This window comes from Stegodyphus dumicola, chromosome X1 (assembly GCF_044657685.1).
Source record: "Stegodyphus dumicola isolate Sdum_Otavi_A_Nest chromosome X1, ASM4465768v1".
Taxonomy (NCBI): Eukaryota; Metazoa; Arthropoda; class Arachnida; order Araneae; family Eresidae; genus Stegodyphus; species Stegodyphus dumicola.
In genome coordinates, this window is record NC_140780.1 from 151,216,479 (window position 1) to 151,242,263 (window position 25,785).

Below are 25,785 nucleotides of genomic sequence, written 5' to 3' on the forward strand. Positions count from 1 at the left end.
AATTCTATGATATATTAACGAGTATCTTTACTTGCTGTTACTCAAAAAAGCTTCATTGTCCGGTCATGCGAAACCTATAGCAACAAAGTTGAATTAACTGTTTTTATCTTTTTTATTGAAAATTTGGCAGTTATTCATTGGTTTCATTAACACCTCGGTCATTATGCTGTCGTATCGAAACTATTTCATAACTGAGTACCCAAGGTATGTAGTCCTTGAACATAGTTGCTGAGATATATATCTAGTGAATGACAAAGGCATTCAATCACTTAAAAGGTCAATGTTCAGAAATTCAGATGGGAAACATGCGTTGTCTTAGAACAATGATTTGTACATTATTTGAGAGCTTTTACATCCTGTTTGTATTCTCGAAGCTCAACGAACAGTGAAATTTCACAAATGCTACTCTAATCCATTCTGAACATCTTACTACAAAATTACTTGACCGTGAAATCGAGACACTGATACGGAGGTACCTTTTAAAATAACATTACATCAGTACATCTGGAATCTAATGGCTAGAGATGAACTTTTAAACTGATTGACTAGTTTTAGTGTAGTTACGATTTCCAGGTTTCAGACTGAAATTTTAAGACTACTGTTGTTTCTTTGACTCAAAATTTATATTTATGTTCTTGTGATTTGTCTCAATAACAGTACCATCACAGTAAACTTCCGTGTGTAAAGGTCACTTCAGCATAAACAGATATATATGGAAATAAAGACAGAACTGTTAAGAATGAACTGATAAGAATGTAAAAAAAATTGCTTGTACATGTATACAAGTATATGGGAATTTATATTTGTTAATGGAAATGTATACCTACATATCCATGTAGTATGTATGTCTGAACTGAAATAATATGGTATAAGTGCAGATATGCACTTAAAGCGGAAAGCATGCGTACCCTTAAATGAGAATAACGTATATACAGACGCGTACATGTACACACACAGGCACACATATGCATTTATATATGTGGATTTATGCATATGTGTATAAACGTACAGATATATGTATGTGTATATATTTCATCATCAAGCTCTTGAAGAAGTTTTCGTATTTCTTTTTCAGTCAGACCTCTTTTCCTTTTCTGCATATTGCTAGAAAAATGTCAAAATAATTCCTAAAAAACTTATGAAAATATGCAATATCCTAAAGCAACGCAAGGCTCTGTTTACAATTTACAAACGCAGTTATCCCGAATTCTGTAGCTATGTAGCTACAAGAACTAAAAGGGAAAAATTGAGAAAAACCGAATTCTTAACACAAAGACCTTTGAAAGAGATACGTGGTTAAAACCCCAGGGACATCAAATTTGACATTTCACCTCACTACAATCCTGTCTTTTTAAACAGAGGACTCTATGGTCACTACAATGGCCATCCCATCTTCAAAAGGTTAATGTCAGAATCCTATTAATTATTTTCAATAGTACACTATACACTTTGGAAATTCCTTAGATATTTGACTCCTTTTAATTTCTAGAATTCTACTGTATCAGGATTCTACTGTATCAAGTCAAGATCTTCATCTCTTGTAACGGTCCTGTTAACACTGGCAAAGCTTGATTGTTTAAAAATAAATTTAACTTCATGCATCATTATCTAACAAGTTCTTTGAAAGAAAGTGTAAGTGAAAATCCTTGGCCACGAAATATATGCCAAATTTTAGGATTTATCTGTCGAGATGTTCCCTAAATTTTAATTATGCCATCCTTCCTTTGATGAAATAACTTATACTATGTGATGTACAAAATAATATTAAAATATTCAACCAGAACCGTCACACTGTAAGAATAACTAAAGAGACAAAATTTATTTTAACAAATCTTTATATAAAATATTACATGATCCCTAATATTTGCAGACTATTTTAACTGCTTGCCAAATTATCCTGGGTTATCTTGGGTTTGTATATATTGCAGTTAATTATTATCCCGAGAAAACTCAGGCGAAGCACAATTTGTCAGTACGATTTGTTTTATCATGGTTTTACTCAGCCTGGAGGAAATGAAAGGAAATATTCAGCTTGATGGGCAGTTTGTCAAGTTTTGTTGGTTTCGTAGTTCTTTTGGCAGGACTGGTCACATTTTTTCCTTTATTGTATAGTATACGTCAACTTGTGGATTAGTAATGCATAAAGGAGGACAGTTGCATTGAAAATTGACAGTTGAAAAGTAAAATAATGCCAATGATGCAAGATAGCGAAAGCGATGATTTTTTACATAATGATTATGAAGAGGAGGACATTTTCCAGATGTTATTCCTGCTACTGAAAAAAAAATCAAATACAATGAGACAGTGTACTGTGCTCTCATAAGATTCCAGGGGTAAGGCAGTAAGAAAAGAAACCAGTTACCACTGTATAGAATGTCAGGTATCACTTTGTGTTGTCCCTTGTTTCAAAAATTATCATACAAAGACTGACATTACACTTTTTTCATTTGCCCGAGATAACTCGGGATAGTAAACTAATATTAAAACTAAATGCTTTTACACCTGTAAAAAAAGGAAAAATCCAGCTTAAAATATTTTGTTTATTTACACATTTTTTTTGTTGTTGTTGTTGTTGTTGTGTTTGTTTTGTTTCTAAAATTTCATTATACAAATATTAAAATTATTAAATACAAATTATAAAATTATTAAATAAATTATAATATTATAAAATTATTAAATACAAATTTAGTAATAAAATTAACAAATGGGATGATTTTTTTTGCAGTTTTTCCAAAAAATTTTCTAAGGGAGGCAGTTAAATCCATTTCAGTTTTGCTTAATTTCAATGCATTCAATGAAGTGCTGACCTAATATATAATGAGATTATTCAGAAAATATAAGTATAATTTGAGCATTCTCTTTCTATGATTAAGTTCTATCAATTACCCCAAAGTAAGTATCACTTCAGTAGTCAAAATTTTATGTAGAATAGTTCAAAATTAGTAACTGAGGCAGTTTTAAATATATCCCTAACGCACTCTGAAAAAATGTTGAATGATCTTTCTACTTTCTCGCATAACCCTTCTGAATATTTATTAATAGTACTTAGTCAAATAATTTATCATTTCAATTATAGTTAGCAGTGAGCCAAGCATTGCGCTTGAGAAATTTTTCATTGAATCTACTGATTTGTTATGGTTTCCAGACTCTACAGATGGCTATTGAAAGCATTCAATGTTTTGTCCTAAATTGCTTGAGGCAGGGGGGTATCTACATACAAAACCTGTTCAACTCTACAGATGACACACAGGCGTGAAATAATTTGCTTATGCAATGACGCTACCAAAACCTTTAGGTTTGCAAAGTACTTGAATATAATTGATGTATATGCACATTTTGTGTTGTAGGAATAAAATTTTGATGAATTGTGTCATGGAGAATCTGTAAATGTTACTATGTTTCCTGAGGTAAAAAATTAACCTTTTTAATGCAGAAGAATTAAATGTTTCCCCAAATTAAAAACTGACTATTTGCCCAAATGGAGTTGTGGCGCCTTCCATTTTTCAGTATTGATACTAATCGAAAAAACGCTAAAAAAGTTATATTCAGCAACCATTTAATTATAATATGATAAAGTGCATGCCATTTTTTTTAAGTCTGCAGAATTTTGAGGATGCATTCTATGTCGCAGTAGAATTTTCAGTACTTCACTGCATTTATTTTTATGTGATAATACACTGCTAAATTTGCTTATGTCGAAAGACCAGGCAGATATTTGTCAATAAACCGCCTTAACATGCATGAAAGAAGAATATCACTTTTAACAAGCATTATATTAATGATGATAATTAATTAATGCCACTGTGATGTTGAAGATCACCATTTAAAAAATTCATAATCAAACCTTAATTTCTATATCCATAATATTCCTTAATCACATGGTCATGGAAATTTTCACACATTTAGAACAATCACTACATGCTACAGGCAAATTACTGAGGAATTAAAAATATATATTAGTTTCCATAATTTTCAATTACAATACATGCGATAAAAATTAACTGAAAATAAAACTTAAGCAAAATTTTAAAAAATGTACCAATATAACCAAATTTCATTTTAAAAATAAATAAGGAATACATTAACCATTTTGACAACTAATAAAGTTTATAATAACAGTTTACACAGTAGTAGATGTGGTATAGTTTCTTTAATTAGCCTAAATTAATTAAAGACAATTACCTCACAGATGAAATTCCATTTGGGAAATATAGTGTTTTTTATAACAGGAGTCCTGAATTCTTGAATTCCAACTGAAATAAAATATGAGCATTTTATGCAGAAAATATTCACAAAGGCCTTTTTGTGCGTTTGTGTGTGTGTGTGTGACAGACTGCATGCATATTTCTAAAAACTGATATATTGAACAATTTTAAGCTTAAATACTTTTGAACTTTAATTCAATAATCAATACAATATTTAGTTACTTTTAAAATTTTATTTCATTTATTTAAAAAATTTTTAAATTAGCTTTTTTCTAAATTTAGTCATTTTAAAAATTTTATCAGCACAATTTATTACATTATCCAAGCATTTATTTTCTTACAGAAATAGACATACGAGAGTTTTTCTTCACATACATACTCATTACTATGCATTATTTTATTACAGAAGCACTACATGTGTAATAATCTAAAACTTTTGAGCCATTTTCATAATACAGCAATTTCATATTGAAAGAGTATAAATAAAATTCACTCAAAACAACACAATTACCTGACTTACGACAACTGATTTCAAGTTTAATTAAATTTTTAAACTACAAACTTTAAACCGCTAGCAAGTAAAATCAAGCAATTCACATTAAAGATTTTGTACAAAAAAGCATACCTGATATTATACAATATGGATCTGATTTGCCCATTCCCAGAACACCAACATCAGCTTTAACTAAATCACGTCCCTCTACAATGTGAAGTCGGAGGACACCCTATAAGAAATCACAATAAGAAAATTTTAATAAAATTCTTATTTTTTAAAAAAATTCATAAAATACTCAATGGAAACTTATTATATTAGCTATCTGAGGCCTAGTTGGAAAAAAAAAAAAAAAAAGACAATTCAAGCTCTCAAGAAATAATACTGCAGTGAGCTGGTTATTTCTAAAAGAAAATCTAAATGTAAAATTTAATGTCACTCTTTTATAACCAATGAAATCTTACAACAGAATAAAACCATGAATCATATTCATAAAACTGGACATAATAATAATGACACTGAACTTACAATGTCATCATCCAATAGAAAGCATCCACAGTAGAACAGGTAGTCTAATTCAAGATACGTACAGCAAGTTTCAACAAGTGGACACACTAGAAATTTAAAAATCAAGAGATACTCCTAGGCAGTGACCTAGGGCCTTAAAAGCATTAAATATTCAAAGTTTCACAAGTTTTGATCTCAAACTACAAGCCTTTTGTTTGATATTAAACTTAATTACTTGCTGAGATGTCTGCAATGGAAGAAATTCAAAATGTCAAAATACTGAGGAAAGATTTATTTTACATTACAAACATTTCAGATGATTGATTGGCTAATTAATCGAGATAAAACATTTATGGAATACCTGCATCTGCTAAAGTATGCTTTTCTAGAGCTTTCTAACAGAAAGATGCTCATAAGCGTTGTAGATAATAACAAAAACACATAAAGCAGCAATCCACTCCATGGCTAAATGTGGCTCTAAATTACCAGAGTTTTATAATTTCCTCTAACTTTTTCATAGCTAGTTTACCTTTTTAAATATTTTGATCAATTACACTAATAACAGGTCATCTGCATTATAATCTCCTGTGAAAATCCAAACATTAGAGAAAATAAGTATTAAAAAAAGCTGTCAATGATTTATGATATTTTCTCTAATTATATACAGATAACAAATTGCATATATATAAGCTATTCCATGATAAAATACCATCAAGAGTACTGATATGAACGGAAAAACATTTAAAATAAGTAAGATCAGAGAAAACACAGACATCCATTACAGCTACTTGGAATATTTTAAATGATTTTTTGATCTTAGGAAAATTTTTTTGTCTTTAATCATTATTACGTGATCTCACAGATCATACTATTTTCATACTTGCTAGAAATTTCATTTCGGCAAAAGAATCATAAAGTTTTCTATTTTAGAACTAATAATCTGCATTTTTATGAGTAAAACATTGGCCTCTGAAACTGTCTTGTGATGAAAGAGTACCATTAGTTTCATCTTAGTGGTTATGGATTAGAGGTGTTTAAAACACAAAGAAATTTTTTTTAAACATTAAAAAAATATTCTTATCAACAAAGTTTTCATTTAACTATACCACATATTTAAACAATGAAATATAAAGATGACTACAGATTACTTCATTTGCATTAACTAATGCTATCAATATAATATTTTTAAAAATTATTTATGCCATAAATTTAAACAAAAATATTGCATACATGTAACTAAAAATGTATTTATTGTCTTTTGTCTTCACAACACTGGCTAGATGCCTAGCTAGGAACTAAATAACACACTAAAGGTGTGGAAATGAATCATATCCTGGAGTTCCTATTACAGAGCATCATAATAACTCGAGGAATTTAATGATCCACAGGTTTGGTGCGACTTGATGGTTAAAACACATATTTATATTTATTGTTTTACAATAGCTTACTTCAGATCAGAAAAAAAAAAGGGCCATTTGAATATGAAAAAAATCACTTGCAAATGCTTCTATAACCAAATGCTCATGTCTCAGGACTTGCGTGATAAAGAGTTTTCTGTTGAAAGAGTAAATTGATATGGAAAGTAATAAAATTGTGCCAAAGCTATGTGGATAGCTTTTATTGGTGACACAAGTGAAAGTCAAAAATGGCAGATGCTGAAGAAGATTGCATAAGTTATATGCACTCAAATCGCCTCTATTACTTTAATTTGATAAACTAAATCTATAGCTATGCACTCTATGTCTAATAAAATCAAAATTTTGATTAATAGACAGCATACTGATTCCATTTTGGCAGCTGACAGTCAAGAAAGGGGCATGGAAGAGACACAGACTGCTAAAACTTGCTTTTCCCATTACATGACAAACAGAATTCACATAATCCTCAGAGAATAATTTCCCTCAAATCCCATCACAAATGTGGATGCTATATACTATACTTATGACGTATTTTATTTGATGCCTTACTCTCCTACATTAATTTCCATATGGGCAGTGCTGGTATTATTGCAAGTTGAGAGTAATAGCCTTGAATCCTGATATGATATACTTTAACTTGAGTAGTATGATTATGCTGCACTAAATTATCTGTATTTTGTTACTGTATGGGTCTGAGCATCATTTCTGTCAATCTTTTCTTACTCACAACACCATTTAATTCAACTTGCAATGTGGGTAGCCCACAAAACATTATGCAGCATTTTACATTATCCATTTTGATTTATACATTGTTTATGCGAGTTGTGGGAGGGGTCATCGACAGAAGTGGTTCAGTTTGGCATGCCTTCAAATTGTAATGGAAGCATATGTAACAGTGCAAATGCTGTGCTCAGTACTTCATATTAAGCAAGTTTATCATATCCATGTAATATCTGTTTCATCAGACAATGAATACCATTGTGGAGTTGCTCCTTCAAGAAAACTAATCAGTCAGCGAAAGTGGCAATGGTGCAAGACTGAATGCATCAAGAATAAAAACTGCATTCATTTAAAAAAAAAATTCCGATCACCTGAAAACCTCAAATACATTAGAACAGCCTTGGATAGAGTCCACATCAATCACAACGGCATCATTCTCAAGTCTTGAATGTTCCGATAGAAGCATGTGATGGATTTTACACCGTGAGTCCTGACTGTGTCCTGTGTAAATTGCAACTGTTCAGAAATTACGTTCTGCAGCTAAAGCATTTTGCATCTATTGTTACCAACAATTGGAGCAAATATATTACAATCATGATAACCTTGAGATATGCTTTTCCACAAGTGATAAAGCAATATTCTGTCAAAACAAACACTACCGATATAGGAAACCATGCCAACTCCACAAAGGATCATTATAAGGAATTTCAGCATATGTAATAACCAGCCTACCCAACTTTTTCAACGATGACAATCGTGTCTCTGTGATGATGAATGTAGAACATTATAACCACATTTTAGAAACGTTCTTCTTTCCAGATGTGGTCCACTGCAACATGAATATGACCAGACCATGGTTCCAGCAAGATGGTTCCTCAGCACAGCATTTAATGGACATCCTGCAAGCTGAACTTAAGAAGTGAACTTTCTCTCAGGTAAGTGACATTCAGTGACCCTCTGATTTCATAGATCTTATCATAACATTTTTAATAGAAGTATTTCAAAGTTCTAATTTTCACTCACATTCTACCTCACAGCCTCTCATTAACAGCCTTATAAATGCAATCTGTCAAAAGGACTGCATATGTTACACAGGAATTACATTACATCATGGAATGCACCTGGGAGATGGCAGTAATACCTTGACTGTCATCAATGACACCTCCAAGATGTTCTCCTCAAAAAGTAATGCCGTTTTTGTGATTCAACAGCAGGATTCGCCTAACCACATTCAGCTGGATTAAGTGCTGTGGAAAATAAATATGCTATCCTACAATGAAAATGCATAACATAAAATACCATACCTTATATATAATTAACATGGATTAAAACATGCAATTTTAATTTTCAGTATTACAACTACTACTTATTTGTACTAGATATGCAATTAAAGTCTTCAAATATGAACAGAACAGAACAAAAAGTGAATGCAAGAGCAATAAATCTAAAATTATAATCAAGTACAAATATTCCACTACAAGCTATTATCATTTATAAGCGAAAATCATCTACCGTTTTGAGAATTTTTTTACACTTGTATATATTTTTTAACAAGGAAAAAAGGCACACATCAAAAAGGTTGTTCAATTCTGATGATATTCCATAAGTAAATATGAAATTAATTAAAAATTCAAAGCAAATATCCAATAGTAGTTTGCATAATATGGAAACATGTTTTGGAGTAGAGGCACCAAGAACAAAGCTTACATGCAACTAATAATTATAACAACAGACTAATCATAATTGGAAACTAACATCAGTAAGAAAATACCAACATTTAGCTATTGCAAGATGAATTTAGAGATGGGCGAGGTTGACAAAGCTGATTTAACATAAATCAGCTGAAAGAAATTACTTGGTATACTTACTCAGTCTATCACTCAATAATATAGACTGAAGGAAAGTGAAAGGTCAATGCTGCAAGAATCTGTGGAACGGAGAAGCTAGAATCCAGTGACATGTTCATGTTGAATAGAATTGTAGCTTTAGAACATCATGATAGAGCACTGAATCGCATGAACAGCAACAGTCATCTCAATTTTCCCAAACCATGACAATGCAGTCATCTACAATTACAAGTACAAACATTCATAACTCATGAAATCTTTCTTTTCCCAGAGATTAGAAATCAGCTATTATAAGCAACACTCATTATCTCATTCTGTTCAGTTAGTCATCAGACAGAAATCTGCTAGTCTCAACTAGATGTCAGAAGCTTTAAGCCTGGAGACAAAGTGGCCAGTGCATGAAATTTCCATTGTTGATGAACATACTAAATTTTTAACATGGAGAGTAAACTGCCTAAAATGCAATTTTCTATGAAGCCAGACATCTTTGGTAGTCTACCACTGACAACCAAGTTCATTCTTGTTCCTAAAGAAGAGGGACCTGTATTTAACCTCTCTCAAAATCAGGTTTTATTCAAACTTTATGTCAAATTAAAAATGGCTTTTTTTGCCCAGCTCTGAATTTTACAATGGCATGTTTCTATTCTATTTTGATTTACTTTACATGCCTAAGAAAACTGAAATCAAGATAAACAATTTTTATGTACTTTCTATATCCAAGCATTGTAATGCAAATCAGTTCCTCTTGAATCTACAAGAAAATTTCCATACTTTTATTAAAAAATTAATATTAGAGTTATTATGCTAAAATTAATTAAAATTAACAGTAAAAATTAATATTAGAAGTATTAACAAGAGTTGAAAGAATGAACTAAGGTTGAATTTTAATTACAAAACATTATTTTAACTTTTCGATATCCACTTTAAAAACTAATAAAATTAGACTTATCAGGACTTGGATTTATACGCATTCATTTCTTTACAAATACAGTATTAATACTGTACTAATACCGTATTAATTTATCTAACTTGACAAATTTTGGAAGATACAGCTGCCAGCAACAAAGTAATATGAAAATTAAAAATAAGAGTAAGCAGAGGTTTTTAAAAAATATCCAATGTTAAGAAACTCAAAGCTTTTGTTGCTCTAAGAAGTCTAGTTTGCTTTTTTATGAATATTCAATATCATATCTAGTAATTCCATTTTATAATAAAAAAGAAAGAAAACAAAAATATTGACAGTATGTATGCCCCCTAATATAAATATGGGAATAAATTCCTGACCCTTATTTGGCATGGCTCATTTACTAACAGGAAAGAATACAAAGGCAATGTAGCTATCTTTATTTCTATCTCATCAACAGCATTCTGAAGACTAGCTAGGATAAAACAGGTCTTTCGAGTAAGCAATAGTAAAGCCTTAAAGCATTTAAACTACAAAAGCCTATACGTAAAATATGCACACTGAGAAAAGCCCTATTTCACCACAAGAACTACTGCAAGCAATCACTGCTATGTTTTTCAAGCAAAATGTTCACTTACAGCAGGAGGAGAAAACTTCAAAGACTTCAACGGTATATCTTGAATTAGCTGAACTGGAAATTTGTTGGGCAATACCATCATAGCAGAAACTTGCTCATTAACTGCTTTTCTTAAAATGTCACTAACAAACAAAAGAAAAGAGCAAGCAAAATCAATGTAAATAAATAGGACACATACCTAATAAAATAAAAATGTCAGTGCAGCCCAAATGAATTTCTCAAAATTATGAAAGAATTATAGTAAAAAGATGTAGTAACAGAATAAAAATGCACATGCAGTTGTTTAAAATTAATACAATATATAGTCTAGACTGGACTTCCAAAACATATGCATAAAAATCGATTTTCAAATAAAAACAATTTAGAATTAAAATACAAACAATTTCATGCAAAAAGTAGGTGGTTTAACAAAAGGCTATTCCTCACATTTATTCATATTTCACATAGTATTAAATTTTCTTCTGCTTCCATTATTTTCAACTATCGTTCTTGTTCTTACAACACAGTTGCAAGTTTTAACATTTTTAAACTACTGTTTCATGACATGGTATTAAAATATAAAATACTTTTATACACTTTAAACTTTCAAAGTTATGAACACATCAATTTCAAATGTACTAAAATAAAATGATCAAATTCCTTCAATATACTTTCAGAAGTTCTCACCCTTCCACCCAAACGGTTAAGAAACCTTTAAGTCATTTCTAAAGCTATCTCTGAAAACATTTTAAAATAGTACAATGTTTCTGAATTTCAAATTTAAATTAACAAAATACATTTTATCTTTTTCACTTGCTAAAAATAATTGTAAAAACTTATTTACTGGTGTCTTATTTAAATTTTTTAGAGTTTCATATTGCTATCTTAGAACAAGAAGAGGTTCATACAATAAATTTCATACTTTTGGTTCCAAAATTATTTAAAACTTTACAGTACTGAGCATTTAAATTCTCAATAGTTCATCCCAGAGTCTATTTGCATTATGTACTGCATTATCTGTTTGCATGAAGTTTTGCAGACATGATCTATGAATTTTAAGTTTTGAAGACTAGAATAACTGCAGTTGATTCTTCAAAGTAAGCATCTAACAGAAAAAAAATGCAATTCAGAAGTTTTAAAATATCACAAACTTAAAAATTATACAGTTATTTATTTTTTCTGCTGTATGCAACATAAACGTTTATATTATCTGCCAATTAAAGTGGCTAACAGCATAAGCAAATGTAATTAGTGATAAAATATTCACATTAGCTAAAATTAAACCTACGTTTGGTTTAATGGTATGTTACATCAATATGTTCACTAGTATCACATTATATCAACACATTTAATGCCTACTTTTCAAATGAAGATGCCCTCTTTAATAACTTCATAAATCATTACATTGACTTAAATTTATATCACATATGAACCTGCACACACTTACAAAACGAAAAATAACAGCAGCCAGCCTTTTATAAAGAGAAATCTAACCCAACCAACAATTTAAAAAGGTCTAAAATAAAATTCACAATTTCTGTCGCTTATTAACACTTTCAAAGAAACATCTTTAAAGCATTATTTGTCAAACAGTATGACATTAATTTATCCAAGTGTATGGTGAATATTTTCTTTGTGATATTAAAAACAAAGGAAATGATTTAAAAGGAACTGAGCACACTTAACTCTTGCATTTTTTATTTCTTTTACATACATTAGCATGCTGAAATAATTACCCATAAAATAAAAGTACATTCATTTGCATGAAAAAAGACGAACAACAGCAACTACAGCCACCAAATTTAGAACACATAATCTTCCATCCAAACATGTACACTTTGAAGGTCAAATTTCAAATTCCTATTTCATATCGTGTATGAATTTAATGAATTTTTTATTGATAAAATCGTTGATTTAAAAACAAACAGAGGCAGTACTGTTTGAAATTTATCTCCAATGAGTCAGACTGTTGCCATTTGGAAAAACCTAGGATATTTGTCATTCAATTACAATCAATAAATTTATAAATATATTTTAAAAGCAACATATTGCCCCTGCCTGAAATAAAATACTGTTATCTTCTAAACACCAGGGTGCTAACATTCAGTAAAGCATAAAATATTTAGCTTTCATATTAAATGTCTCTTATTGAGTAACAAACTAAATTTAAAAGCACTAAATGCAGTTCTTAATAATATTTTTTTTCTCTTTTTAAGTCTGATTTAAATTAAAAAAACGCATTTAAATCATGAGATGTCTGACTAGAAACATTTAAACATTTTTTATGAAATTATAATAGCTGGACTGATTAATATCATTATATATGTATGAAATTTTTTAATATTTTGGCAATATTTTGGAAACAGTGCTACTCTCAAAATGTTCAAAAGTGACATATTCCATGTCTGCAGTTTTTGAAGTTTAATGACACATTACTACATTCAAAGGAAACATTTATGAAACCATTCATTTTCAGAGTATTCTTAACTACATATATGCTTCTGATCATTTAGAATCTGATTTTCATATACGACCATCTCGAGAATTAATCCTAAACAGTTCTAACAACATATATCTAAAATATGGCCTTGATATTAAAATATTAACAAATCTGAATACCAACTAAGCTGTTAAGAGAAATGAAAATAACTGTACTACTCATAAGTAAAATATCCAATAATCAGCATTAATACAAAAGATTTAAAGCAAATAAATATTAACTAGAAGTTGATAAAGAAAATAAAAAAGTCTACAAGAGTAAAAAAGATATCTCATTTACATTTTGTTACAGATGTACTCTCATTAGTTTCACTACAAGCCTAAGTGCATAGCATAACTAGATTTTCAGTGAAAAGATATACAGGGTTCATACACATTTCCTTACATGAAAATTAAGGACTTTTAAGGACCATCAAAGAAAAAATTAAGAACCTATCAGCAAAAAAAAAAAAAAAAAAAAAAAAAGACGAATAGAATAAAGCAATTATGCATTTAAGAAACTAACAGAAGTGTGTATTATGCACTATTATAAAATTCAATTTAATACTTACCATAAAACAATTTTGAAAATTAAACTAACTCCCTAGAAGTTATGAAGTAGATAACATTAAATTAAGAACATACTTTCTTGAAAAACATGTTAAGTGTATTTTACACTAATAACAGCCACAAATATTTTAGAGATTTACATGATTATTGTTTAACTTATTTGATATTTATTTAAACAGTCAACTACTATTATAATTGCAATATAAGAATATTTTGCAGATTAAAATAACAGATTTGTAAACATACAATTTATTTCTTTGGTTTTTTGAAAGATACTAGAATAATAAACTATACAATAAAAGATACAAAACATTTATACTTGTTTTAAATCTGAAATTTTTTCAGATATTTTAACATCTAATTTATTTATGTCTATTTCCTATTCTTTAACTATTCTTCTAAGTTCATTTGCTTTGATAAACAAATCAATGTTCCTGCAGGTCTCGGCTTCATCTACTAAAAGCATCTATATTTAATGTCATCTATCTTTAATTAATATCTTTAATGTCCCTTTGAAAAAATTTTTTCTTCTGCTTCATATAATCAATTTTCTTCCTCAATAATTTTTCTTTTCCTCTTTGAATTTTCAGATTTAGTTAAAGATTTTTGTTCTTCTAAATACTGCATATATTTAGACCTTGCAGAAGCTGCTGCTGATCTCATTTCTTTATTAATTTCGATATTAAGAATGCCTCCAGAAAATTTTACGCAATCAAATACTGTGCGTTGAAAAATGTATGATGAGTCACTTAAATTTTCAATTTCAATTGCTTTATTTACAGAGAAGCCCCTTTCCACAGAGGCCTGTCCATGTGACAAGAATCATTTTCACTATTTTCCATACTTTTGAATAGTGAAAATCATGAAAATAAGAAGTGAGAAATGTGTCAAGAGAAAGATTTTGAGGATCAAAAGTAGAAAATTCATATAAATTTGTCTAAACTACTTTGTCTAGAATCTCTCCAAACTGCAGCAAAATTTCATCACAATTATCTTGCAAAAAACGTTTATTCCACGTTAATACCGTTAGAACTATTTTCATTTTGTTCTGGGCTTTTTCTGGACTTCTAGCCATCAATTGTGGGTCTATACAAGATGCATTTCGAAAAAGAAAAAAATTTATTGGACATTTAGCCATTAAGTGTTGTACCATTGTTAAGACACATTGTTGACTTCTAGTTTCAATGCAAAACTTGCAGCTTGTGAATTGTCCTTCTTGTGGCATTTATCATTCATTAACTGCTCAGCAATGAATCCCAAATAAATACTTTTATCATTATAACAATTTGGATCATTAAAATTTATAAAGATTTTTCTGCTTTAGTTATTTTTGAATATTCTAGTTTCAAAATTTTAAAGTGCTGAAGTCAAGCATTTACAAGTTTTAAGATATCTTCAGCAAGAAAGGGAATAAGTGGTTTATCGCTTTAATAATATTCAAAGAAAGGCAATAATATTTTCGACAGAGAGGGAAAAAAATTTAATTTTATAAGAAATGTTTTATCCTTAGTTGCCTCCAAAATATTCGAGAAGGATTTCAATGAATTTTTTTTTAAACTGCCCCATTTCAACTTTTTTAATGTATAGTAGCAAGTCATCCCATATTTCAATGGCTCTTTCAACTGCAGGGACATTTTGCAACCATCGGTAAAAGCAGAACTTCACAGCAGAAAATTTTAATTAAAACATTATTTCTTTATCTATCAGATGATGGCGCAAAGATAAAAATTCTGCAATAATTGGTTTTATTGTTAAACAAAAATGTATGAACTTTTCTTACGCATTATATTTTAACACTTAAAAAATGTACTATATCAATAAAAAATTGTGACATCGCGAAATATTCTAGGCAAGCATTGCTGCAGAGATTCCATCACATCGCCAAAATTGCCATAAGAATGCTATATTGGCAATATCATGAACACGTTTTCTCCGTGTTGCAACCATTCCGCTTATCGGTCATTTTCATTTAATTTATTAATCTTCCATTTCTTTTATTTTTTCCTTATCATTTCAACACTGACTTTTTATTCAGGATTTAGCTTTTATTTTAATTTCTAGTTATAAATAGATGAAATTAGCTTAATAACAAAAGATAATTTCAATCATTATCACAATGAAATTTTATATCGACCAACTATTTGGATAACTGATGCAATATTCAAACTCAATAACATTCTTCTGAAAGCAGTATTCCTTTTATAAAAATACTTGGTAAAATTCTAGTATACGGTGCAGGCCTTGGCGCAATTTTGAAAATTATCGCCAACACCAAAATGACCCATTTAACTACTCATCGTATATGTCCCATTTACTGTTCATCATAAAGTCACCAAAAGTAGCCAAATCCCTTATGCAACGGATACCTAGTGCATAGGATTAAACCAAATACTTCATTGTCTATTGAAGCTTCCAAACGTATTTCCGAACTTCACTTTTTTTCGGCTAGAGTTACCGAATTTGCCCTTGGAGACATAAATCGAAATGGAGCCAGCAGATTTCCCGCAAAATCGATAACAGACCCTCTGTAGAAATAAACTCATAATCCCAATATCCCATACATATATGTGCAAAAGAGAATAAACTCCGTAGAAGGTGATCAAAAACTAATTTATGGCTTAATTCAAACAAACACAGAAATTAAGGTAAGCAAAACCGTGTAAAAACAAATTGAAATGATAAAACGAAACTTAGCTTTCATGTGAATTTTCAGCGCTGACTCTCCCATTCCAGAAATTTCAATGTTTCAGACAAAGACCACATTTAGCTTTATAAGGATTGTCATCCATCAATATCCAGTCTTTGTAGTCAGCTTGATGAAGCCACAGTTTATTGAAAATGCACTTTCCAGGCATCTCGTTCCTATTGGCGTCGGAGGGGTTGTGGCCTTCCAGGTTGGGATTGTTCTAATTTTGGTAAATATTTTCAGAATCCCCCTTTTTTTTTTCCTCGAGCACCTTCATCATCACTTTCGGCTCTTAAAGAACTTCCGGCTTCACGCTTTCATCACAATCTGCCTAAATTTATGGATAACACCTGTTTCGAAAAATTGGGTGAATAGCCAATCGGACACCCGATACTTTCGTCCTAGGGTAGCTAATTGTTTTTTTATCGTTCGCAATGCAAATCCACCAACAGATTGGTTAAGAGCCATGTAATTTTAATTCCATATTCATAAGAAATCGCAATTCACACTTAGAATGGCAATCATTAGAAATGATAAGAAATGTCAAATGAGCAAAATTAAGGACCGTTTATTCATTTTGACTAAAATTACGGACTTTTAAGGACCAAAAATCATTTTTGAAAAATTTAAGGACTTTTAAGGACCGTATGAACCCTGATATATTTTAAAATTCTAATGGCTGCTGGCTAATTCTTTGACAAGTAGTATGATAGTGAAAAATGTTTTACACAGGTTTTATACAGTGCTGAAGAAAATCAGATAAAACATTCGGCAAGATAAAAATAGAACATTCAACGCTATAAAAATACAGTAAAAAGGATTAAATTTTTCCATTATATAAAATGTATTCTTTAGAGAAAATAAAGATGATTTAAATAAAAAAAAAATCTCATTAAAAGTGGTTTATGATAAACTTTTTCAATAGTCTAGTTAATGAGATTCCACTGTAATAAATAATTAATTTTTATATATGACATAATTTATTTAGATTATAGAGGTAGTACTGACAACTTTATTTTGCATTTAAAGATCAAATTAAAACATCTACCAGAACAAGAAAGAACTCTACCATCTAAATAATTAAACTACAGATAAAAAACTCTTACCCAAGTCCAGGCATATCGAAAACATTAGCAACATTTGTCAAGTTGAAATCAATTCTCTAAAAAATGTAGAAAAGTACATTAATGAAATATTTATACTGGAGTTTAAGTATCAAAACACAGTAATACAGTACAAAGTCCGAGATCCGGATTCGTGAAGAATTCAGCGATTCCGGATTTGGTATTTTTCTGGATATTAGATCTAGTTTAAATCTAGTAAGATGGCATGCAGAAATTATAAATTTAAAAATATGAAATCGTTATTTATGATCTAAAGGGTATCAAAATTTACAAAAAAAAAAGGCTTAACATTTATTTGTTTACTTTATTAAACATTTATTTCAAATCAAATTGTTTTAAGTTGCTTCATTTTCTTTTTTGTGCTAATACTTTTTCTTTAATTCTGTAGACACACATAATTTCTTGTTCAGTTAATTACACTGCTGAAGTCCTATAATTGCTGTGTGGATAATTCCAACTAACTTGTCAATTGAAATTTTTGCATTTTCAATAACCTCTGTGTCACTTTCTTCACTATTGGTAGTGGTATTTTCTGGATCTAGAATGATACTACAGATTTTGCCATCCATTAATTGACTGGTTATTGAGGAGCATTGTCATCACAATAAAAAACTTCTTTTATATCATATGCATTTTATTACCACTTTTCCACATTTCTCTACAAAACCCATTAACCGGAAAATTTCACCTTTGGTTTGCGATATCTGAAAATCTTTAAAATTTGCTGCTATCATCATACAATTTAGCTATCTTGTTCAATATACATATTTGGCTATGTATCACTGGCGACTAGAGACAAGTTGTTCTATTAAAATTTATCTTGCTTCTGTTGTGCACTGAGACAATTAAGCCTGAACTGTATTAGTTATTTATTATACTTATGTCTATTTCTTGTATATGCTTAAGGCTTATCTGAGTCCTGAATAAATGAATTCCCATATATACTTATTGAGGGCTGGCGCTAGATATCTACTGCCTGATGCAGTCTCTGTGGGTCCTAAATTCTGCTACCAAGCGCCTTCTCTAAATTCTGCCACCTGGTGTGGTCATGCGAGCCCTAGTGCTGGTTCTGGGTTTATGTGAATAACAAGGTCAGTTATTCTTAATACAAATAGCAAAAAATATATCTTTTGGCCTATGAGTGTCATTAAGAAAATCTATTTTTAGCATACGGAAAGAAATTTTTGTTAAATTTTTCCTTGTCCACATTTCTTAGCGAATTTATCTTAAATCTGCAATCATCAGTAAGCATAATATCAACATAAAAGGCTACTATACTCTTTATTATTCAATTACTAACATAAAAAAATTTTTACATATTGTTACATGAGACATTACTTAAGTTGTCATATGATGATAAACATACGGTGATGAAAGCAAAATATAACAAATAATGATTTGCCAGTCTGGCATGAGGGACATAAAATATTAGTAGGTGGTAAAATCAACGATGCTATCTATGTAGAATGTTTCGGTTTGTGATGTATCTACAAGCAGATACTCAGCAACAGAGCCAAATTATCGATCATACAAATTAATGCTAAAATGATTGTTTCTTCAATAACGAGGCATTTTATTTAGTGCCAAAGAGAAATTAAGAATCAGAACTCTCCATGTGTTTTCTTATGTGCACGCGTAAAGCATACAAAAAAAGGTTGTTGGTGGCTTAGAGGTTTGTATTTTAGATCGTTCTGGATATTGGACATCCGGATCTCAAACTTTCACAAACTTTCAATATTTATCTCTACTATTAAATAATGAAGAATCTGCATGTATATATATATGTTCCTTACACTATGGAAAAACGATGGCACATTATAGCCACCAAATTTTGAATACACAGTCATGCACCCAAACATGTGCACTCTGAAGCCCAAATTTTGAATTTTTCTACTTACTTCATATTTTGTATGAATTTAATGAAATTTTTTTTATTAACAACTCAGTGATTTGAAAGTGAGCAGTGGCACACTGCTTGAAATAAACCATTTTTATCTAAAGCACACCAGACTATTGGCATTCAGCAAAATTAGAGATTATTTAAAAGCAATCTGTTGCCGCTACCTGAAATAAAATACTTTAATTTTTTACATGCCAGCATTTTGCCATTCAATAAAGCTAAAGATATTTAAAATCCAAACTGAATCTGTTATTGATCAACAAACCAAGTTATTTAACTTTCAAATTTATCTCTATTTAATAAATGCATTTAATTTAAGAATATTTTTCTACATTTTAATCTGATTTTAATAAAAATGCATTTAAATCAGAAGATGTCTAATTAGAAATATTTAATATTTTTATGAAATTACATGGACTGATTAATATCATTACTTTTTTCCCCCTGATAGCTATATCAAATGGCTGGCCACAATAGCAACTAGTTTTAAAAACGAAACAGAAATACAAAAAAACTGCATGAGGTACTGGTTGAAACGCAGTGGCATAGCTAAGGTGGGGCAAGGGGGTAAATCTGCCCCCAGGCACAGCATTGAGAGGGTGCTAAATTGTAATTAAGAATTTTTAGAATGAAATGTTTTTCATTCTTGGCAAACAGAAGGGGGCGCAAAATCTTCATTTGTCCCCGGGTTCTGAAAACCATAGCTACGCCTCTGTTGAAATACTTTCTAAATTTGATATTTATATAATTTTCCATTGTACATTTTAACAAAGAACTGTCACCAAACAATGTGATTTACTGCCAGTAATGAACAAGCATGATCTTACAACACAATTATAAGATTTTCACCATGGTTTTATATAATCTGATTGATTTTTGACTGGTCAAACTTAAGTATTCTACCCGCTTCACTTTTGATCTACATTTGTTTTGGATTCTTGGAAGGCCTACAAAACTAATGAATTATGACCTGCAGAATGTACACATATAAAGTTAAACCTCAATACAATTTTGTAAATCCCATTACTGGTGCACATATCAAAACAATGAAAGACACTGTGTTTGGCAAAATGGTATAATAAAATATATCACAGAACCATACCACTTAAATTCATATTTTATTTAAGTGGTACCAAGTTCACAAAGATGATGATTGCTTTTGTTGCTGTTTTAAATGCCATTAAGTATTTTGGGCCACCACAATGACTGAGGCAAGTTTTAATGAATCTTTTGTCGAATAATCTAGGTTGAGCTAATATTTATCAATTTTTATTTCTATGCTGTATCCATAATTTGCATCTATGTTATATAACTACAGAAAGAATGACCCCTGATTATCAAACTAAATAAAGAGCCATTTATTCCTCCAAAGTTCTAACAGAATGACTGGTGCAAATTTGGCAGATTCTCTGCATTTATTGGTTATTAGAAAAATATATAAGTGTTGTATATTAATACCAAACATATTTGCCACACTATAGGTATAAATTTTTAATCTAGAATCTAAGATTATTGTTTAATTTCAGATCTATATATCTGGAGTCCAGTTACAGCACTTTTCTTTTCAAGCAAGATCGACATTTCAGCTTATGTTTACTCCAGCACTTAATTGAATTCTGATCTCCCTTTACCATGTATTTCAATCTTGAATATCTGTATCAAATATCATTTCTGACTGCAAAAACTATTTTAAAATCAAGCCATTCTAAAGCTTATTTAATTTAAATTTAAGGTCTTAAAACTTATTCAAAGCAACAAAAAAATTTTTAAGCCACCTAATTATTGATGCAGACATGTACAATGAATTTATCTATTCACAGAGAAAGTACAAAATTCCAATATGATTTTCTTTTAAAAAAGTAACCTTGAATTCATAAAAAATCATGTTTTCTTCTGCTTATTTTGGCCATTAGTAGAGGTAGATTTACACATTAAATATCATAAAATTTTTAATCAGTAGTTTAGACTTTAGTTATTATTACCTAAATTGTACTTTAATTTTGTACACTAGTGTATTCACAAGATCTCTCCTTTTTCTTTTTCTCAGTTTAAGTTTTCTCAGCTTAATTTAAAAAAAAAAAAAAATACTGTAGCACGTATAGCACAGAACTGTAATCGTACGTATTCATTTATCTGTGATAACAGACATGTATGAGCGTCTGTACAAAATTTGAAGTAAAAATAATAAACTACCTTACACTTTTACAGCACAAAAAAATTCTTAATGATATTTACTTTTTTCTTTAAATCATTACTCCTAATAAGAAGTTCTGTACATTTCATAACCTACTTTAAACTGTATTACCTCTTTTCTTACATGAAATGCAAAAGCAGGCAAAAGTAAAAAAGAATTGCTCACATCTATGATACCTGTCCATGCAAAACACACACACATACACACACAAAAAAAAGAAAGAAAGAAAAAGAAAAAAGAAAGAAATTGAACAGAAAATTCTGAAGATATACTTACTGGTCGATTCAAGAAACATACAGTAACACCTCCAACCAGAGGAATAATTTTGACTAATGGTTTCATCACTAATCGCACCGTGCCATATATCTGAAAAAATTTAAACACTGTTGAAAGTCCTAATACAGAAGGAAGATGGAAGATAAGCACAGTATGCCAAACAAATAAAATAAAATGCAACTTGGAAGTTCCTACATTCTCATCATAATCTAAAATAATAAATCATTTGGGTAGTAGTTCAAGGGACATATATACACTCTCTCACGTTTGATACACAAGTTGTCTCCAGGTCTTTCGTAACACAGCTGCCCAGCATTTTACATATGACAAGGAAATCAAGTAACACGCACACACACAAAAAAAAAAAAAAAAGAAGCTAAAATAAGGATCATTATACTTCGGCAATTAAATCACATTATTTACTCACATGAAATAATTTAATTATATTTCATATCATAAAGTCATCTTAAGGCAAAATATAAGACTTCAGATACACTACATATGTATATATAACAGATCACTATTTTACCTGGAGGTCTTTAATGCCTGCCTTAATTTTTTTTACTCCAACTTGAATGTTACAATCTCCAGAATATCTTTAATGAATAACAGGAAAAATATATATATATATTAGAAATTTTCTCAACACAGACATAAATGTAGAAGCATACATATTATTTACAGCATCATTTACCTTTATTTTCACCATTATATTTATGTTAATAACATATAACATAAGTGTTCTCCACTAAACTAAGGAAAAAACTTATAAAAGATTCACAAGTATTAAATAATGAAATATACAAATATATTAAGGAAGAAAACTTAATTTTCAAAACAACCACAGACACACAAAATGTTATTTCATGAAAACTTTAAATAAAACACAAAATCCAAAGGAAAAAAAAAAAAAATTATCAGAAAATACTAGAAACTAAATACAAAATCGTGTTTTTAAGATGCAGATTTATGATTACAGTATATAAGAAAAAGTTAAGAAGCTCCTGTTTGTTCAGAACTTGAGACAATAGCTCATTATCGCTCCCAGGACTAATAATTTTGCTTGAAATGGGATATCTGAGAACAGAAGCACGCCAACATTTAAAAAAAATCTGACAAGAAACTCAAAATCATACCCGATAAATGCATTATAAAACAGAAAAAAAAAGAGGCACCAAGAAAGAGTTATCCAATTGGGACAAAAATCGGTACATATGATGCACACTGCCCAAAAAAAAAACGGAATAGTTCTATATCTCCCGTTCTACTGGGCCGATTGACAAAATTCAACTCGTGTCCTTCATGTCTCGAAAGCGTGACTTAGGATATGTATTAGATTTATATATAACATTGTTCTGATATAGGTATTTTGACACAAAATCTGACTTTCTCTGAAATAAGATACCATTTTTTTGCCATATTTCGATTCTATGACTCTAATTAACGCCAGACTACCATGTTTTGTAAAAATCACACGAGTAGTTTTTAAAAAATTAGCTCTCAAAATTTTAGCTCCTCATTGTTAATTGAGTCTGGTATATATTTATTAATGTCTCTTCTTTTATTAAACTTATTTGATTCTTCCTTTCACATTTCAAAATTTAGGTTCATTCCAAATAAAATTCATCCATTTCGTATGATTTATTTTTAAAATTTGTATTTTTAAATAATTTTCACAAATTTTTCAAAAAAATTTTAATTATAATCTATAAAATTTTTTCCATCATCTTTAAGTAGACGTATTTCTAAGTATATCTGCAAAAATTAGTTTTTTATTCAAAATTTTCAAAGATATACATGAATTTATATATTGGTGAGTTTTGAAATTTAGCATATTTATTGAAAGCGATAAAACATCAAATGTGGTTTAGACACTTTGCTAAAATTATTTGGAAGTAGAAACAATATGACTTTTCCCCACTCATGCACAATGCAAAAAGGTACCTTTTTTTCCATTCCGGCATAATGGAAGGGAAAGGAAAATTGGTTGCCACATATTAAGAAGTTCGCTAAATGAAGTATTTTTGGCGAAAACTAAAAAAAATTGTGCCAAGATAAATTTTTGAATTTCTCCATGAATTTCGCACCACATTTTACAAAATTTAATATCTAAGCATAATTTGAGTCATAAAATCGAAATGTTGAAAAAAATTGGTATGTTATTTCAGAAAAAGGACCGATTTTGTATGAAAATACCTATGTTAGAACAATGCTTTATATAAATCTAATATATATCCTAAGTCGCGCTTTTGAGACATGGAAAATGCAATTTGAATTTTGTCAATCGGCCCAGTACAATGGAAAATATAGAACTGTCCCCCCCCCTTTTTTTTTTTTGCACAATGTGCATGTACAGAAAAACAAATGATTACAATTTCAGAAAAATTGGATGTTTTATTGAAGTGAAAAAGCTTCACAAATTCAGCAAGTCAATAATGTGTAGTCCACCTTTGGCCCTTATGAAAACAGTTATTGACATTGATTGATAAGAGTTGGCGGATGTCCTCCTGCAGGATACTGTGTGCTGCATTAGATTGGCAAAATCCTGAGCTGGTTGGAGGGCCCTGGCTATAAAGCTCCAAACATTTTTAAAGGGGGAGAGACCCTGTAACCTTGCTGGCCATGGTAGTATTGGGCAAGCACGAAGACGAACAGTAGAAATTACTGAAGTGTGAGGGCAAGCATTATCTTGCTGAAATGTAAGCTCAGGATGGCATGATATGATGGACAACACAACGGGAAGTAGACACACGCAGTCATATATCGTCGATATACTGCTGCGCTGTAAGGATGTCGCAGACAACAACAAAAGGGGTCCTGCTATTAAATACCTCAGACCATCACTTCTGCTTGTCAAGCCATACTGCAGGCGACAGTCAGGTTGGTATTTCACCACTATTCGGGAAATCTCCAGACACGGCTTCAGTGGTCATTAGGGCTCGATTCGAAGCAGGATTCAACACTGAAGAAAATTCTACTCCAGTCAGCAACATTTTAGGTCAAATGCACCCAACACCAATGCAAACGGGCTTGTCAGTGTAGAGATGTCAATGGTAGTTGCCACAAAGGGTACCGTGATCTCAGACCTCTCTCTGAGCCGTCTATTAATGGTCCTTGTGGACATTGAAGCACCAGTTGCATGTAGCATTGATAATAATGATGAGTCTGGATTTCTGAGTGCTGCTCTGACTATTGATCGGTACTTACATTCTGTCGTCTCTCTATGCTGACCGCTTCCTTTTTGGCATTGTATTCAGCCACGGTTCATCCATTCCTTCCAAAATCATCTAATAATGGGATCACTCCTATGCAAATATCAATTAGACTAATGGCTACTTTGAGCCCAACTACAAGCCCTCTTTCAAATGCTGACATGTTTGCATCCTGTTTGTACACCTGTATGCGAGGCATAGTTACCGTCTACCTGAGTATGCGGAATGAAATTCACAAACAATATATGACCTGGAATCGAAATTTCTTTTCTTTAATATCCTGCGAGTTGCATTTAAGATGCATATTTAAGAATTTATTTGCATATTTAATTTGCATATTTAAGATGCACTGCAGCACCCAATGTTCATTCACTGGTTGCCAAACTTTTGGTTGCTATAAAATTTTCCATTTTCCATCGAAGTCCGTATGCATATCAGTTTGTGTCCAATTAGCTTTACTCCTTCTTGGTGCACTTTTTTTTTTTTTTTTTTTTTTTTTTTCCCTTACACTGTACGTACTTCTGTATTAACACAATCACCTTGGTGCAATTTGGGGACTTTTACAAAGGAAGAGAATAATGATATAAGTCATCATTCAATTGAGTTGCAAAAATTCATTACATACATAAATATTA

At 30.4% G+C, this 25,785-nt stretch overlaps 1 protein-coding gene across 2 annotated transcripts in view; it reads right to left on the reverse strand.

Moving 5' to 3' along the window:
- The window catches only part of Esyt2 (extended synaptotagmin-like protein 2), a 147,824-nt gene that overhangs the window by 88,216 nt on the left and 33,823 nt on the right, over positions 1–25,785 (reverse strand). For both annotated transcript variants that reach the window (XM_085808483.1, XM_085808484.1), the window contains exons 5-10: positions 22,468–22,534; positions 21,939–22,028; positions 17,551–17,606; positions 10,733–10,853; positions 4,831–4,930; positions 4,183–4,253 (exon numbers count right to left, since the gene is read on the reverse strand). In XM_085808483.1, the coding sequence (XP_085664609.1) occupies positions 4,183–4,253; positions 4,831–4,930; positions 10,733–10,853; positions 17,551–17,606; positions 21,939–22,028; positions 22,468–22,534 (505 nt within the window). The remainder of the gene's footprint in view (positions 1–4,182; positions 4,254–4,830; positions 4,931–10,732; positions 10,854–17,550; positions 17,607–21,938; positions 22,029–22,467; positions 22,535–25,785) is intronic.